This window comes from Eucyclogobius newberryi, unplaced genomic scaffold, assembly GCF_026437365.1.
Source record: "Eucyclogobius newberryi isolate DKJ021-1_F unplaced genomic scaffold, fEucNew1.0.hap1 SCAF_7, whole genome shotgun sequence".
Classification (NCBI taxonomy): domain Eukaryota; kingdom Metazoa; phylum Chordata; class Actinopteri; order Gobiiformes; family Gobiidae; genus Eucyclogobius; species Eucyclogobius newberryi.
The window spans coordinates 18680872-18695261 of record NW_027316389.1 but is presented as its reverse complement, the minus strand read 5'-3'; the positions used below and the strand labels follow the sequence as shown (position 1 = coordinate 18695261).

The following is a 14390-nucleotide window of genomic DNA, read 5'->3' as shown; positions in this document are numbered from 1 at the left end:
CCTTGTAAATAAGATTGATGGAGCAAATTTGAATAAAACAAAATACGATTCCAGTTATAACACGGTGAAAAAGTGTAATTTCGCATGATACGTCCCCCGTTTATCTTCAACATTCTAAATCTATATATTGAATGTGGCCTTGTGTTTTGTTCTGTGACAATAAAAACACAAACTGAATAGTCCTTTTGAGATACATAAAGACATTTGATTGACTTTTTATATGTTTGTTGTTCCCACAGACTTAGAGCCATGCACCAGTTTAGTTTTTTCTCATTTTGTCCTAGTTTAAAACAGTAGTAGTGATGAGCAGTAATATTAATTCAGCTTCTGTTGGCCGCATTTGAAAACATATATAGCGAGGGCCACAGATTATAACAATGAAGTGAATCATTGGAAATTTTGCATTTGATGTAGTTTTGATAAGCCTCCACAATATGGCTTGGAACATTAATATTAGGTCTGAATCTCATCAAAATGTGTGTTTTCAATTTTACAGTAAAAAGTACATTTTTTTGTTGTTTGGGCCAATTTAGCAGGAAGCCTGAGGGCCCCGGGCCATAGTTGAAAACACCCCTGGTTTAAGTAATATGGGGTTAAATAAACTTGCAGATATAGATACATATAGATCTTTGGATTCTACATTTTGTCCATTGATCGATAACAAGTTAATAATAGTAATTGGTCCAGTTCACAACAGCATTTTAAGTGACAGTCAGCAGGTCCTAAAATATAAATCAATCCGCCCGACATGATACAACTGAAAACCTACAAGACTTTTGCACACGGGCTAACGGACGGGACGCTAATCTGAACGCGAGACCTGCAGACTTGGTCCAGGGCGCGTGAACTAAAGTGGGTTATGGCAGAATCTGTTTAAATATACATCACAGCCTGTTTGTGCGGGGAGACAGTGAGCGGGGCAGCTGCAGAGCGCCCAATAAAGGAGCACACATGACCTACATCCACTGCACCCGCTGACGCCACCAGACGCAGCGCCGCGTCCGGCCTACAGAGGGCAGAGCTGCCACCGCTGCACCTGCGCTGACAGAGCTGTGAGTGAGGTAGGAAACGCAGTAGTAGTAGTAGTAGTAGTAGTAGTAGTAGTAGTAGTAGTAGTAAATGAGCGTTTAACTAATCTCATTTTAGCCAAAGTTGTATTTTGATCAATTTATGCATGAGTAATTATTATTATTCGGAGTTTGAGGCTTGCGTGCTCCGAAAATTTCAGTTTTCACCTACCCCGTATCTACACCCACTGCTTACTTGAGATAATGCAACATTTTTCAACCCTGAATCGTTCAAAAAAGGGCTAAAACATGTCACATAACCAATTTCAATAATGAAAAACTAACAACAAAATCAAGTTCTTGTTGAACGATGAAATACTACAATGAAGAGCTCATCAGTTCAGTTTGAAACAGGAAGTTTAGGAAGCTACACTGTGAAAAAAAATAGACTTAACTTAAGTAAGACAACTGGCTCCGAAGCTTTTTTGAGTTTATTCACCTTTAAATATATCGTAGTTGTATTGAATGGTGTTGCATGCATTGACTCTTTTAGCAAGTTAAAAAGTTAAATGACCTAATCATTGTGAGTTCTGTTCAAATTTCACGTTGTTTTTTTAACAGTGTATATTAAACCACTTTAGATCAATAAAGTGGTTTACAATTAATAAAATCAAAAATAATTATCTATGTATGTCAGGGGTGTCAAATTCATTTTGGCCGTGGGCCGAATTTCAACTCTCAGGCTGGGTGCGGGCCGAACATAACGTAAAACAATAAAACTATTAAAAATATAAGAAATAAATAGCTTTATATAGCCTATGCTGTTTTGAAGCAATTACTGGATTGATTAAAAAAAAATACAAAACGTTTGTTCTCATAAACTGAAATGTATTTAGAAAAACAAGTGTAAATTCACCAATACTGTGCTTCAGTTTATGTGCATTACAACTTCAGAGTTGATCTACAGTTCTACACAGAGATAAACATTTGACTTTATAACAAAATAAACTTCTCAAGATCTAAAAAACCTTTTAAATGTATTAACTTACATTTCCACGTCTGTGTAGTTACCTGTAGTTATCTGTACACCTGAACTGACACACCACTAAACTTCAGCTCAAAAGTGCTTAAAGTGCACTTCTCCCTCGGCAGCTCACACAGCAGTGCAGCAGAGCCCCGTGGGGGAGGGGCGGCCACCGGCGGTATTGTGGAACGCATAGTTATAGCGATAAAAACTGGGTAAAACTACGGTTCTATGAATCGATTGGATTAAAACGTCTGGCGGGCCGGATTTGGCCCGCGGGCCTTGTATTTGACACATGTGATGTATGTTATAGTTAAAAAAATAATACAAAGGTGATGGGCCCACCAGAAAAGCGAGTGCTGTCCTTACAATATATTCTATGGTGGAAATTAAATATATTTTAAACAAAGAAGAATAAAGTCATGTGCCCCAGCTGTTTGCATGCTATTTGTTATTAGTATTAGGCGTCTATGAACTCATCCAATTTGGTTTTATTGTTGTGTTCCTCCTTAATAACATCTGTCTGAGCTGAACAGACGATAGTGTTTCAGCTGCATGTTGTAAGTTTTGTAAAATATGAGACATAAATAAAGCCACTCACCAGCCAGACATAGTGAAGTCTCTGTAGAGCATCTTCTTGCCCACTTCCCTCCTCTGTACCCGCCGCGGAAACTCCAGATGTGTGAACTCATTCCCCAACAACTGCGGCTGCATGTAGGCCTACAGGGACAACATGAGACAAGTTTAGGCCTTAGGAGGACAGGGACAACATGAGACAAGTGTAGGCCTTAGGAGGACAGGGACAACATGAGACAAGTGTAGGCCTTAGGAGGACAGGGACAACATGAAACAAGTGTAGGCCTTAGGAGGACAGGAACAACATGAGACAAGTGTAGGCCTTAGGAGGACAGGGACAACATGAGACAAGTGTAGGCCTTAGGAGGACAGGAACAACATGAGACAAGTGTAGGCCTTAGGAGGACAGGAACAACATGAGACAAGTGTAGGCCTTAGGAGGACAGGGACAACATGAGACAAGTGTAGGCCTTAGGAAGACAAGGACAACATGAGACAAGTGTAGGCCTTAGGAGGACAGGAACAACATGAGACAAGTGTAGGCCTTAGGAGGACAGGGACAACATGAGACAAGTGTAGGCCTTAGGAAGACAAGGACAACATGAGACAAGTGTAGGCCTTAGGAGGACAGGGACAACATGAGACAAGTGTAGGCCTTAGGAAGACAAGGACAACATGAGACAAGTGTAGGCCTTAGGAAGATAGGGACAACATGAGACAAGTGTAGACCTTAGGAAGACAGGGACAACATGAGACAAGTGTAGGCCTTAGGAAGACAGGGACAATATGAGACAAGTGTAGGCCTTAGGAGGACAGGGACAATATGAGACAAGTGTAGGCCTCAGGAGGAAAGGGACAAATATATATTTTTAACGTTTTTGTACCAGGAACTGCAGCCTCTGCCTCTCCGACTCTGGAGTGAACTCAGACGACACAGGGACGACCTCTCCAGAGCGGATAACGATCGCTCTGAGGAGAGAAAAGAGGCAAGATTATTATTATTATTATTATGTGTAGAAATATCACATACTTACTATTTCTGCAGTATTCTATACATGTTGTTGTAATAGACATTCAACATTTGATACTCGATATTCGATATTCTAAGTAATTTAATCCAAAACAGTAGCAAAGCAATATGAGACATTTTTCATACATATCTTTCAGCTCTACCTGGTTTAGCTCTATGTTTTTATTTTATAATGTATTGTTGAGCTTTTTCAAATGTAAGAACGATTGCTTGGAATTGAATCAACTACAGACGTCGTGTAACTTCTAGAATGTTACGCATTTATTCATTTAAGCGGACCATTTGTCGCCCGGGACGATCTTCCTGATTGGTTGGTCGTTGTAATTGGAGTGTAATTGGAGTATAATTGTGATTACGTGTACCTGCTGTCCCCGGCGTTCCCCACGTAGAGGTTCCCCAGTAAATACACCACCACCAGAGCCGTGCAGCCTCCGGAGATGTTGTACACGGACTTCTCCCTTTCAATCTGGAAATCCTGCCAAAACAGACCAATGCAACTCATTGTAAATACAGCCACAAGACTGAAATACTAGTATAAAATAAAGAAGAAACAACCGACTATGTATGTAACCCACGTTATAATATTTAGGCTGCGAAATAGTCGGGGGCCCGGGGCCCGCAAGCAGTTGAATCTCTGGCGGGCCCGCGGTTTGAAATAGGAGGGGGCCCGCCGTGCCCCTCCTCGAAAAAAATCAAGATTTAACTAGTAATTTGGCCATATTTGGGGCATTTTCATCGCTTAAGTTTCGTTTTGACAGACACGCTTCTCATTGGCCGAGCGGTCTCCGTGATGTAATATCGATGAAAGCGGGCATCTGATTGGCCGCTGCGTTCGTGTTGCGTTCACGTGTCCTCGGAAATGCCCGGTCTAATTTTTGGGGCAATGTATATATGTTAGTAGTTTATTTTGTAGGCTGTGATTTTATATATTCCACAAGATCTCCTTGTGTCAAATGCTGTGAACAGTATTTATTTTGTATCTAAGAAACATTATTATATTAAATTAAACAGTTTTAAAGATCATGATCTCTGGTTTATATGATTCAGTATTTGTGCTCTTCATATCAAATAACAGATAAAAGTATTTTAAATTGTTTTACATGCTAATAACCAGGTTTAAAACAACACATTTATCTTGTTCTTATGACGCCGTGATGCTGCGCGCTTGTGGGCCCCTGAAATTGCTTGGGGGGCCCTAACTTTGAAAATCTATTTCTCAGCCTGATATTACTTAAACGGCATAAAATTATAAATCCACATTTAATTTCTGTGAAAAAACCCCAAAGCCCTCTGTATTTTGTGTATTATTACTTACACGCATGTCAGAGAGTCGACGCCCAGTGTTTAATCTCTAAACTAGCATACTGACACATAATGCTACATGTACCGTATTTTCCGGACTATAAGTCGCACCTTTTTTCATAGTTTTGGTGACTTATACTTATATTTATACTTATATACTCATACTTATACTCCGGAGCGACTTATATGTGATATCATTTGTTATTTTCACACTTGCAACCGCATTTCATACTCCAGTGCGACATATATATGTTTTTTTCTTCTCTATTATGCATTTTTTGGCTGTTGCGACTTATACTCCGGTGCGACTTATAGTCCGGAAAATACGGTAGATGTTTTATGCCATACTGTGGAATATTACAGTCGAAGGAACAACATTTCCATGGAAACAAGGCTCCACCTCCAGGCCAAGTTAGGTCTGCAGAGATGCAAGACCGCTCACGGCAAGGACATGTGTGTGTCTACCGTATTTTCCGCACTATGTAACATTATATGGCGCTCTGTCAACGAATGGTCTATTTTCGATAATTTTTCATAGATAAGGCGCAGCCACAAAACCGCTCGAGGTCAGTATAAAGTACAGCCAGAAGTAATCCATATATAAGGCTCACTGTTTAAACAAAGTTAAAGGCTTTTAAGTGCGCCTTAAGTGCGTCCGGAACATACGGTAAACAGCAAGATAAAAAAGCACTTAACATTTAAAAACCCTAACTATAAAAACACAAGTCAAACAGTAAAAAACAAACACAAACGCAGTAAAAAAAACAACAACAACAACATAGGATTATGAGACGCATTGTCGTGTTTTGAGAAAATGAAAGGCTTTTAAGTGCGCCTTATAGTGCGGAAAATACGTTTATTAGTGGAACATCTGTCTTTTGGCTATAACGTTTTGTACTGTGGCTTTGAATTCAGACATTCTTTTTTGTAAAGTGAAAAATAGGATAATTTACTTCATTTCTAACCATGTCTAAGGTTGACACTCCGGGTTTGGTCTTAGCTCGGTTTGGTCCTGTTCTAGTCCTCATTTAGTCCAGGTCAAGTGTCTTTAATCACAACTGACCCTGTGTTGTTCTTCTCACACTCAGTATACGTCATTATCTCATATTCTACATATTCCACCTTTAATTAAGACTCAAACACAAACAAATCCATCGCAAATGCATTGGCACCGCGGGAGAACGGGGACGCGAAAAGACGGAAGGGGGAAAAACCGACGGATATAATACCAGTCAATTACCCCCAGACTAATTTGGTGTTAATTAAACTCAAAACCGACCGCTCCGTTAATCAGATGAGGAATCACGCTGCCACGGGCTTAATCAAAACGCTCATTTGAACGGCGGTGGTTTTAACCCGTTGTGCGCCGCCGCGTGCAGACGTGTTACCCCGCCGCTCGCATCTCCTCGGGGGGGGACGAGCGAGCTTCACCCGAGCTGTGCCGCGAAAAGCAAGAGTCCCCCCGCGGCGAGTTCGATGTGCATTATTTTATCAGTGAGAATAGCGGTTTAGATAAAAAGAGAGAGAGAGAGGGATCGTGAGGACAGAGAAGAAGACAGAGAGGAAGAGGAAGAGGGACTATCTGATGCTGCTGTGTTTTACGACTATATTTAAGACGTTTAAGAACTCGACGTGCTCTGGAATGTTACAAAAAAGGGTCAAATCGACTGCGTATGACGACTAAGTGTGTAATGTTAACAAATAAGTGTTTTTTTTTTATTATTTGGTATTTTAGTCTATTCAGCGCTTTACTTTTTTATTACATTTCAAAATCATCGAGAGCTGGGCAATATATCGAAATTTAGATAAGATTGTGACTGCTAATTTTGAAGATATGCCAAATTTGACGAGAAAATATATTGTTTATTGTAAAAAATGCTACAAAGACAGCTGATTAAACACAAAAAATGTAAAAGGTTGTGTTTAAAATAAGGATATAAGGTGATTGTAGAAAAAGCTTCAGTTGTAGTCATCTGGACTCAGTTAGAAAAATTAGACGTTTCGACTCTCATCCAAGAGTCATTGTCAATAAAAGAATTTAGGTCGAGAACTCCGATATTTATACTATTCTGTGGTAAGTCCAGCCCATTGGGCGGAGCCTTCCTGGAGTGGAAAAAGTTGTTTGTTTCAACAGAAACTCACCCTCTTTGTATCTACCGAGCCTATTCAGAATCTTAATGGTCTATTAGAATCCTCTTTGTCTTTGTGAGACCCTGGCTCACCCACCCTGAGGACCTGATTAGCATCTAAATGTCCTGGTCCTGGTCCTCTACCTCTCCAGGGGTTCAGTAGAAGATTGAATCTTAGCCCTCCATTTCTGTTTAAAGAAGGTCTTTCTTTTTTAACAAAAATAGCTTCCTTGACTCCTCTTTCAAACCATCTTTTCTCCTGCTTAAAATCTTCACCTCACCGTCTTCAAACGAGTGATTAGAGGCTTCAAGATGGAGATGCACGGCGCTCTGTGGTCCTGAACAACCAGGGCTAAACCAGGACTAAACCAGGACTAAACCAGGGCTAAACCAGGGCTAAACCAGGGCTAAACCAGGACTAAACCAGGGCTAAACCAGGGCTAAACCAGGACTAAACCAGGACTAAACCAGGTCTAAACCAGGGCTAAACCAGGGCTAAATAAACCAAGACTAAACCAGGTCCAAACCAGGTCTAAACCAGATCTAAACCAAGTCTATACCAGGACTACACCAGGACTAAACCAGGACTAAACCAGGACTAAACCAGGTCTAAACCAGGGCTAAACCAGGGCTAAATAAACCAAGACTAAACTAGGACTAAACCAGGTCTAAACCAGTTATAAACCAAGTCTAAACCAGGACTACACCAGGACTAAACCAGGTCTAAACCAGATCTAAACCAGGTATAAACCAGGACTAAACCCTAGATTAGAGTATTAAAAAACACAACTTTTTACTATTTTATAGCATTTTGAGGAAAACCAAAAATAACATTTGCTGTAAAAGTTATCCCTGGTTTAATCTAGGTCTAAACTAGGACTAAACCAGGACTAAACCAGATTTACATTAAATTGTTTTGTTGAGACCACAAAGGAGTAACTAAACCCAGTCCAAACCCAGTCTAAACCAGGAGTAAACCCTGTCTAAACCAGGACTAAACCCTAGATTCCAGTGATCTAGAGTATTAAAAAACACAACTTTTTATTGCATTTTGAGCAAAACTGAAACTATCATTTGCTGTAAAAGTTATCCCTGGTCTAATCTAGGTCTAAAGCAGGTCTAAACTTGGTCTTAACCAGGTCTAAAGCAGGTCTAAACTCGGTCTTAACCAGGTCTTAACCAGGTCTAAAGCAGGTCTAAACTCGGTCTTAACCAGGTCTAAAGCAGGTCTAAACTCGGTCTTAACCAGGTCTAAAGCAGGTCTAAACTCGGTCTTAACCAGGTCTAAAGCAGGTCTAAACTCGGTCTTAATCAGGTCTAAAGCAGGTCTAAACTCGGTCTTAATCAGGTCTAAAGCAGGTCTAAACTCGGTCTTAATCAGGTCTAAAGCAGGAGTGTGGGGGCATAAGGAGCGTGTCTGATGGATGCACATGTCAGTAAGTCTAACCTGGAGAGAGCAGAGGCTGTACAAATGTGTCCTTCACCCGACACACTGAATAATGAATCCTCCATACATATTTATCCTGCTGTATCCCATACCAATCGCTGCAGGCAACTTTCAATAATGAAACAGTCTGCGAAAACATCCACACCTCCACTCCCCTCCTCCGCCCGGCCCCAGTCAGGCGTCCACGGACACAGACGGGAGAGGAACGCTCTGTAACATGACAGGTTTGTATGTCTCTCATTACAAGTCCACACGATCTGTAACATGACAGGTTTGCACGTCTCTCATTACACGTTCAAACGATCTGTAACATGACAGGTTTGTATGTCTCTCATTACAAGTCCACACGATCTGTAACATGACAGGTTTGCATGTCTCTCATTACACGTCCAAACGATCTGTAACATGACAGGTTTGCGTGTCTCTAATTACACGTCCACACGATCTGTAACATGACAGGTTTGCGTGTCTCTCATTACACGTCCACACGATCTGTAACATGACAGGTTTGCGTGTCTCTCATTACACGTCCACACGATCTGTAACATGACAGGTTTGCATGTCTCTCATTACGCGTCCAAACGATCTGTAACATGACAGGTTTGCGTGTCTCTAATTACACGTCCACACGATCTGTAACATGACAGGTTTGCGTGTCTCTCATTACACGTCCACACGATCTGTAACATGACAGGTTTGCGTGTCTCTCATTACACGTCCACACAATCTGTAACATGACAGGTTTGTATGACTCTAATTACACGTCCGCACGATCTGTAACATGACAGGTTTGCGTGTCTCTAATTACACGTCCGCACGATCTGTAACATGACAGGTTTGCGTGTCTCTCATTACACGTCCACACGATCTGTAACATGACAGGTTTGCGTGTCTCTCATTACACGTCCACACGATCTGTAACATGACAGGTTTGTATGTCTCTAATTACACGTCCACACGATCTGTACCATGACAGGTTTGTGTGTCTCTAATTACACGTCCACACGATCTGTAACGTGACAGGTTTGCACGTCTCTAATTACACGTCCAAACGATCTGTAACATGACAGGTTTGCGTGTCTCTCATTACACGTCCACACGATCTGTAACATGACAGGTTTGCGTGTCTCTCATTACACGTCCAAACGATCTGTAACATGACAGGTTTGTATGTCTCTAATTACACGTCCGCACGATCTGTAACATGACAGGTTTGCGTGTCTCTCATTACACGTCCACACGATCTGTAACATGACAGGTTTGCACGTCTCTCATTACACGTCAGAACGATCTGTAACATGACAGGTTTGCGTGTCTCTCATTACACGTCCACACGATCTGTAACATGACAGGTTTGCGTGTCTCTCATTACACGTCCAAACGATCGGTAACATGACAGGTTTGTATGTCTCTAATTACACGTCCGCACGATCTGTAACATGACAGGTTTGCGTGTCTCTCATTACACGTCCACACGATCTGTAACATGACAGGTTTGCGTGTGTCTCTCATTACACGTCCAAACGATCTGTAACATGACAGGTTTGCATGTCTCTAATTACACGTCCACCGTCCACACGATCTGTAACATGACAGGTTTGCATGTCTCTCATTACGCGTCCAAACGATCTGTAACATGACAGGTTTGCGTGTCTCTAATTACACGTCCACACGATCTGTAACATGACAGGTTTGCGTGTCTCTCATTACACGTCCACACGATCTGTAACATGACAGGTTTGCGTGTCTCTCATTACACGTCCACACAATCTGTAACATGACAGGTTTGTATGACTCTAATTACACGTCCGCACGATCTGTAACATGACAGGTTTGCGTGTCTCTCATTACACGTCCACACGATCTGTAACATGACAGGTTTGCGTGTCTCTAATTACACGTCCGCACGATCTGTAACATGACAGGTTTGCGTGTCTCTCATTACACGTCCACACGATCTGTAACATGACAGGTTTGCGTGTCTCTCATTACACGTCCACACGATCTGTAACATGACAAGTTTGCGTGTCTCTCATTACACGTCCACACGATCTGTAACATGACAGGTTTGCACGTCTCTCATTACACGTCAGAACGATCTGTAACATGACAGGTTTGCGTGTCTCTCATTACACGTCCAAACGATCTGTAACATGACAGGTTTGCATGTCTCTAATTACACGTCCACCGTCCACACGATCTGTAACATGACAGGTTTGCATGTCTCTCATCACGCGTCCAAACGATCTGTAACATGACAGGTTTGCGTGTCTCTAATTACACGTCCACACGATCTGTAACATGACAGGTTTGCGTGTCTCTCATTACACGTCCACACGATCTGTAACATGACAGGTTTGCGTGTCTCTCATTACACGTCCACACGATCTGTAACATGACAGGTTTGCGTGTCTCTCATTACACGTCCACACGATCTGTAACATGACAAGTTTGCGTGTCTCTCATTACACGTCCACACGATCTGTAACATGACAGGTTTGCACGTCTCTCATTACACGTCAGAACGATCTGTAACATGACAGGTTTGCGTGTCTCTCATTACACGTCCACACGATCTGTAACATGACAGGTTTGCGTGTCTCTCATTACACGTCCAAACGATCGGTAACATGACAGGTTTGTGTGTCTCTAATTACACGTCCGCACGATCTGTAACATGACAGGTTTGCGTGTCTCTCATTACACGTCCACACGATCTGTAACATGACAGGTTTGCGTGTCTCTCATTACACGTCCACACGATCTGTAACATGACAAGTTTGCGTGTCTCTCATTACACGTCCACACGATCTGTAACATGACAGGTTTGCACGTCTCTCATTACACGTCAGAACGATCTGTAACATGACAGGTTTGCGTGTCTCTCATTACACGTCCACACGATCTGTAACATGACAGGTTTGCGTGTCTCTCATTACACGTCCAAACGATCGGTAACATGACAGGTTTGTATGTCTCTAATTACACGTCCGCACGATCTGTAACATGACAGGTTTGCGTGTCTCTCATTACACGTCCACACGATCTGTAACATGACAGGTTTGCGTGTGTCTCTCATTACACGTCCAAACGATCTGTAACATGACAGGTTTGCATGTCTCTAATTACACGTCCACCGTCCACACGATCTGTAACATGACAGGTTTGCATGTCTCTCATTACGCGTCCAAACGATCTGTAACATGACAGGTTTGCGTGTCTCTAATTACACGTCCACACGATCTGTAACATGACAGGTTTGCGTGTCTCTCATTACACGTCCACACGATCTGTAACATGACAGGTTTGCGTGTCTCTCATTACACGTCCACACGATCTGTAACATGACAGGTTTGCGTGTCTCTCATTACACGTCCACACGATCTGTAACATGACAAGTTTGCGTGTCTCTCATTACACGTCCACACGATCTGTAACATGACAGGTTTGCACGTCTCTCATTACACGTCAGAACGATCTGTAACATGACAGGTTTGCGTGTCTCTCATTACACGTCCACACGATCTGTAACATGACAGGTTTGCGTGTCTCTCATTACACGTCCAAACGATCGGTAACATGACAGGTTTGTATGTCTATAAATTACACGTCCGCACGATCTGTAACATGACAGGTTTGCGTGTCTCTCATTACACGTCCACACGATCTGTAACATGACAGGTTTGCGTGTGTCTCTCATTACACGTCCAAACGATTTGTAACATGACAGGTTTGCATGTCTCTAATTACACGTCCACCGTCCACACGATCTGTAACATGACAGGTTTGCATGTCTCTCATTACGCGTCCAAACGATCTGTAACATGACAGGTTTGCGTGTCTCTAATTACACGTCCACACGATCTGTAACATGACAGGTTTGCGTGTCTCTCATTACACGTCCACACGATCTGTAACATGACAGGTTTGCGTGTCTCTCATTACACGTCCACACAATCTGTAACATGACAGGTTTGTATGACTCTAATTACACGTCCGCACGATCTGTAACATGACAGGTTTGCGTGTCTCTAATTACACGTCCGCACGATCTGTAACATGACAGGTTTGCGTGTCTCTCATTACACGTCCACACGATCTGTAACATGACAGGTTTGCGTGTCTCTCATTACACGTCCACACGATCTGTAACATGACAGGTTTGTATGTCTCTAATTACACGTCCACACGATCTGTACCATGACAGGTTTGTGTGTCTCTAATTACACGTCCACACGATCTGTAACGTGACAGGTTTGCACGTCTCTAATTACACGTCCAAACGATCTGTAACATGACAGGTTTGTGTGTCTCTAATTACACGTCCGCACGATCTGTAACATGACAGGTTTGCGTGTCTCTCATTACACGTCCACACGATCTGTAACATGACAGGTTTGCACGTCTCTCATTACACGTCAGAACGATCTGTAACATGACAGGTTTGCGTGTCTCTCATTACACGTCCACACGATCTGTAACATGACAGGTTTGCGTGTCTCTCATTACACGTCCAAACGATCGGTAACATGACAGGTTTGTATGTCTCTAATTACACGTCCGCACGATCTGTAACATGACAGGTTTGCGTGTGTCTCTCATTACACGTCCAAACGATCTGTAACATGACAGGTTTGCATGTCTCTAATTACACGTCCACCGTCCACACGATCTGTAACATGACAGGTTTGCATGTCTCTCATTACACGTCCAAACGATCTGTAACATGACAGGTTTGCGTGTCTCTAATTACACGTCCACACGATCTGTAACATGACAGGTTTGCGTGTCTCTCATTACACGTCCACGCGATCTGTAACATGACAGGTTTGCATGTCTCTCATTACACGTCCAAACTATCTGTAACATGACAGGTTTGCGTGTCTCTAATTACACGTCCGCACGATCTGTAACATGACAGGTTTGCGTGTCTCCCATTACACGTCCACACGATCTGTAACATGACAGGTTTGCATGTCTCTCATCACACGTCCAAACGATCAGTAACATGACAGGTTTGCGTGTCTCTAATTACACGTCCACACGATCTGTAACATGACAGGTTTGCGTGTCTCTCATTACACGTCCACACGATCTGTAACATGACAGGTTTGCGTGTCTCTCATTACACGTCCACACAATCTGTAACATGACAGGTTTGCATGTCTTTAATTACACGTCCGCACGATCTGTAACATGACAGGTTTGTGTGTCTCTCATTACACGTCCACACGATCTGTAACATGACAGTTTTGCGTGTCTCTAATTACACGTCCGCACGATCTGTAACATGACAGGTTTGCGTGTCTCTAATTACACGTCCGCACGATCTGTAACATGACAGGTTTGCGTGTCTCTCATTACACGTCCGCACGATCTGTAACATGACAGGTTTGCATGTCTTTAATTACACGTCCACACGATCTGTAACATGACAGGTTTGCGTGTCTCTAATTACACGTCCGCACGATCTGTAACATGACAGGTTTGCGTGTCTCTCATTACACGTCCGCACGATCTGTAACATGACAGGTTTGTGTGTCTCTCATTACACGTCCACACGATCTGTAACATGACAGGTTTGCGTGTCTCTAATTACACGTCCGCACGATCTGTAACATGACAGGTTTGCGTGTCTCTCATTACACGTCCAAACGATCTGTAACATGACAGGGTTTGCGTGTCTCTCATTACACGTCCGCACGATCTGTAACATGACAGGTTTGCGTGTCTCTAATTACACGTCCGCACGATCTGTAACATGACAGGTTTGCGTGTCTCTAATTACACGTCCGCACGATCTGTAACATGACAGGTTTGCGTGTCTCTCATTACACGTCCACACGATCTGTAACATGACAGGTTTGCGTGTCTT

At 42.5% G+C, this 14390-nt stretch overlaps 1 protein-coding gene across 1 annotated transcript in view; it reads right to left on the bottom strand.

The window, feature by feature from the left end:
• The window catches only part of ppm1h (protein phosphatase, Mg2+/Mn2+ dependent, 1H), an 83396-nt gene that overhangs the window by 28672 nt on the left and 40334 nt on the right, over positions 1-14390 (bottom strand). Inside the window, exons 4-6 of the mRNA XM_072435519.1 lie at positions 4000-4112; positions 3492-3576; positions 2633-2751 (exon numbers count right to left, since the gene is read on the bottom strand). Of these exons, the coding sequence (XP_072291620.1) occupies positions 2633-2751; positions 3492-3576; positions 4000-4112 (317 nt within the window). The remainder of the gene's footprint in view (positions 1-2632; positions 2752-3491; positions 3577-3999; positions 4113-14390) is intronic.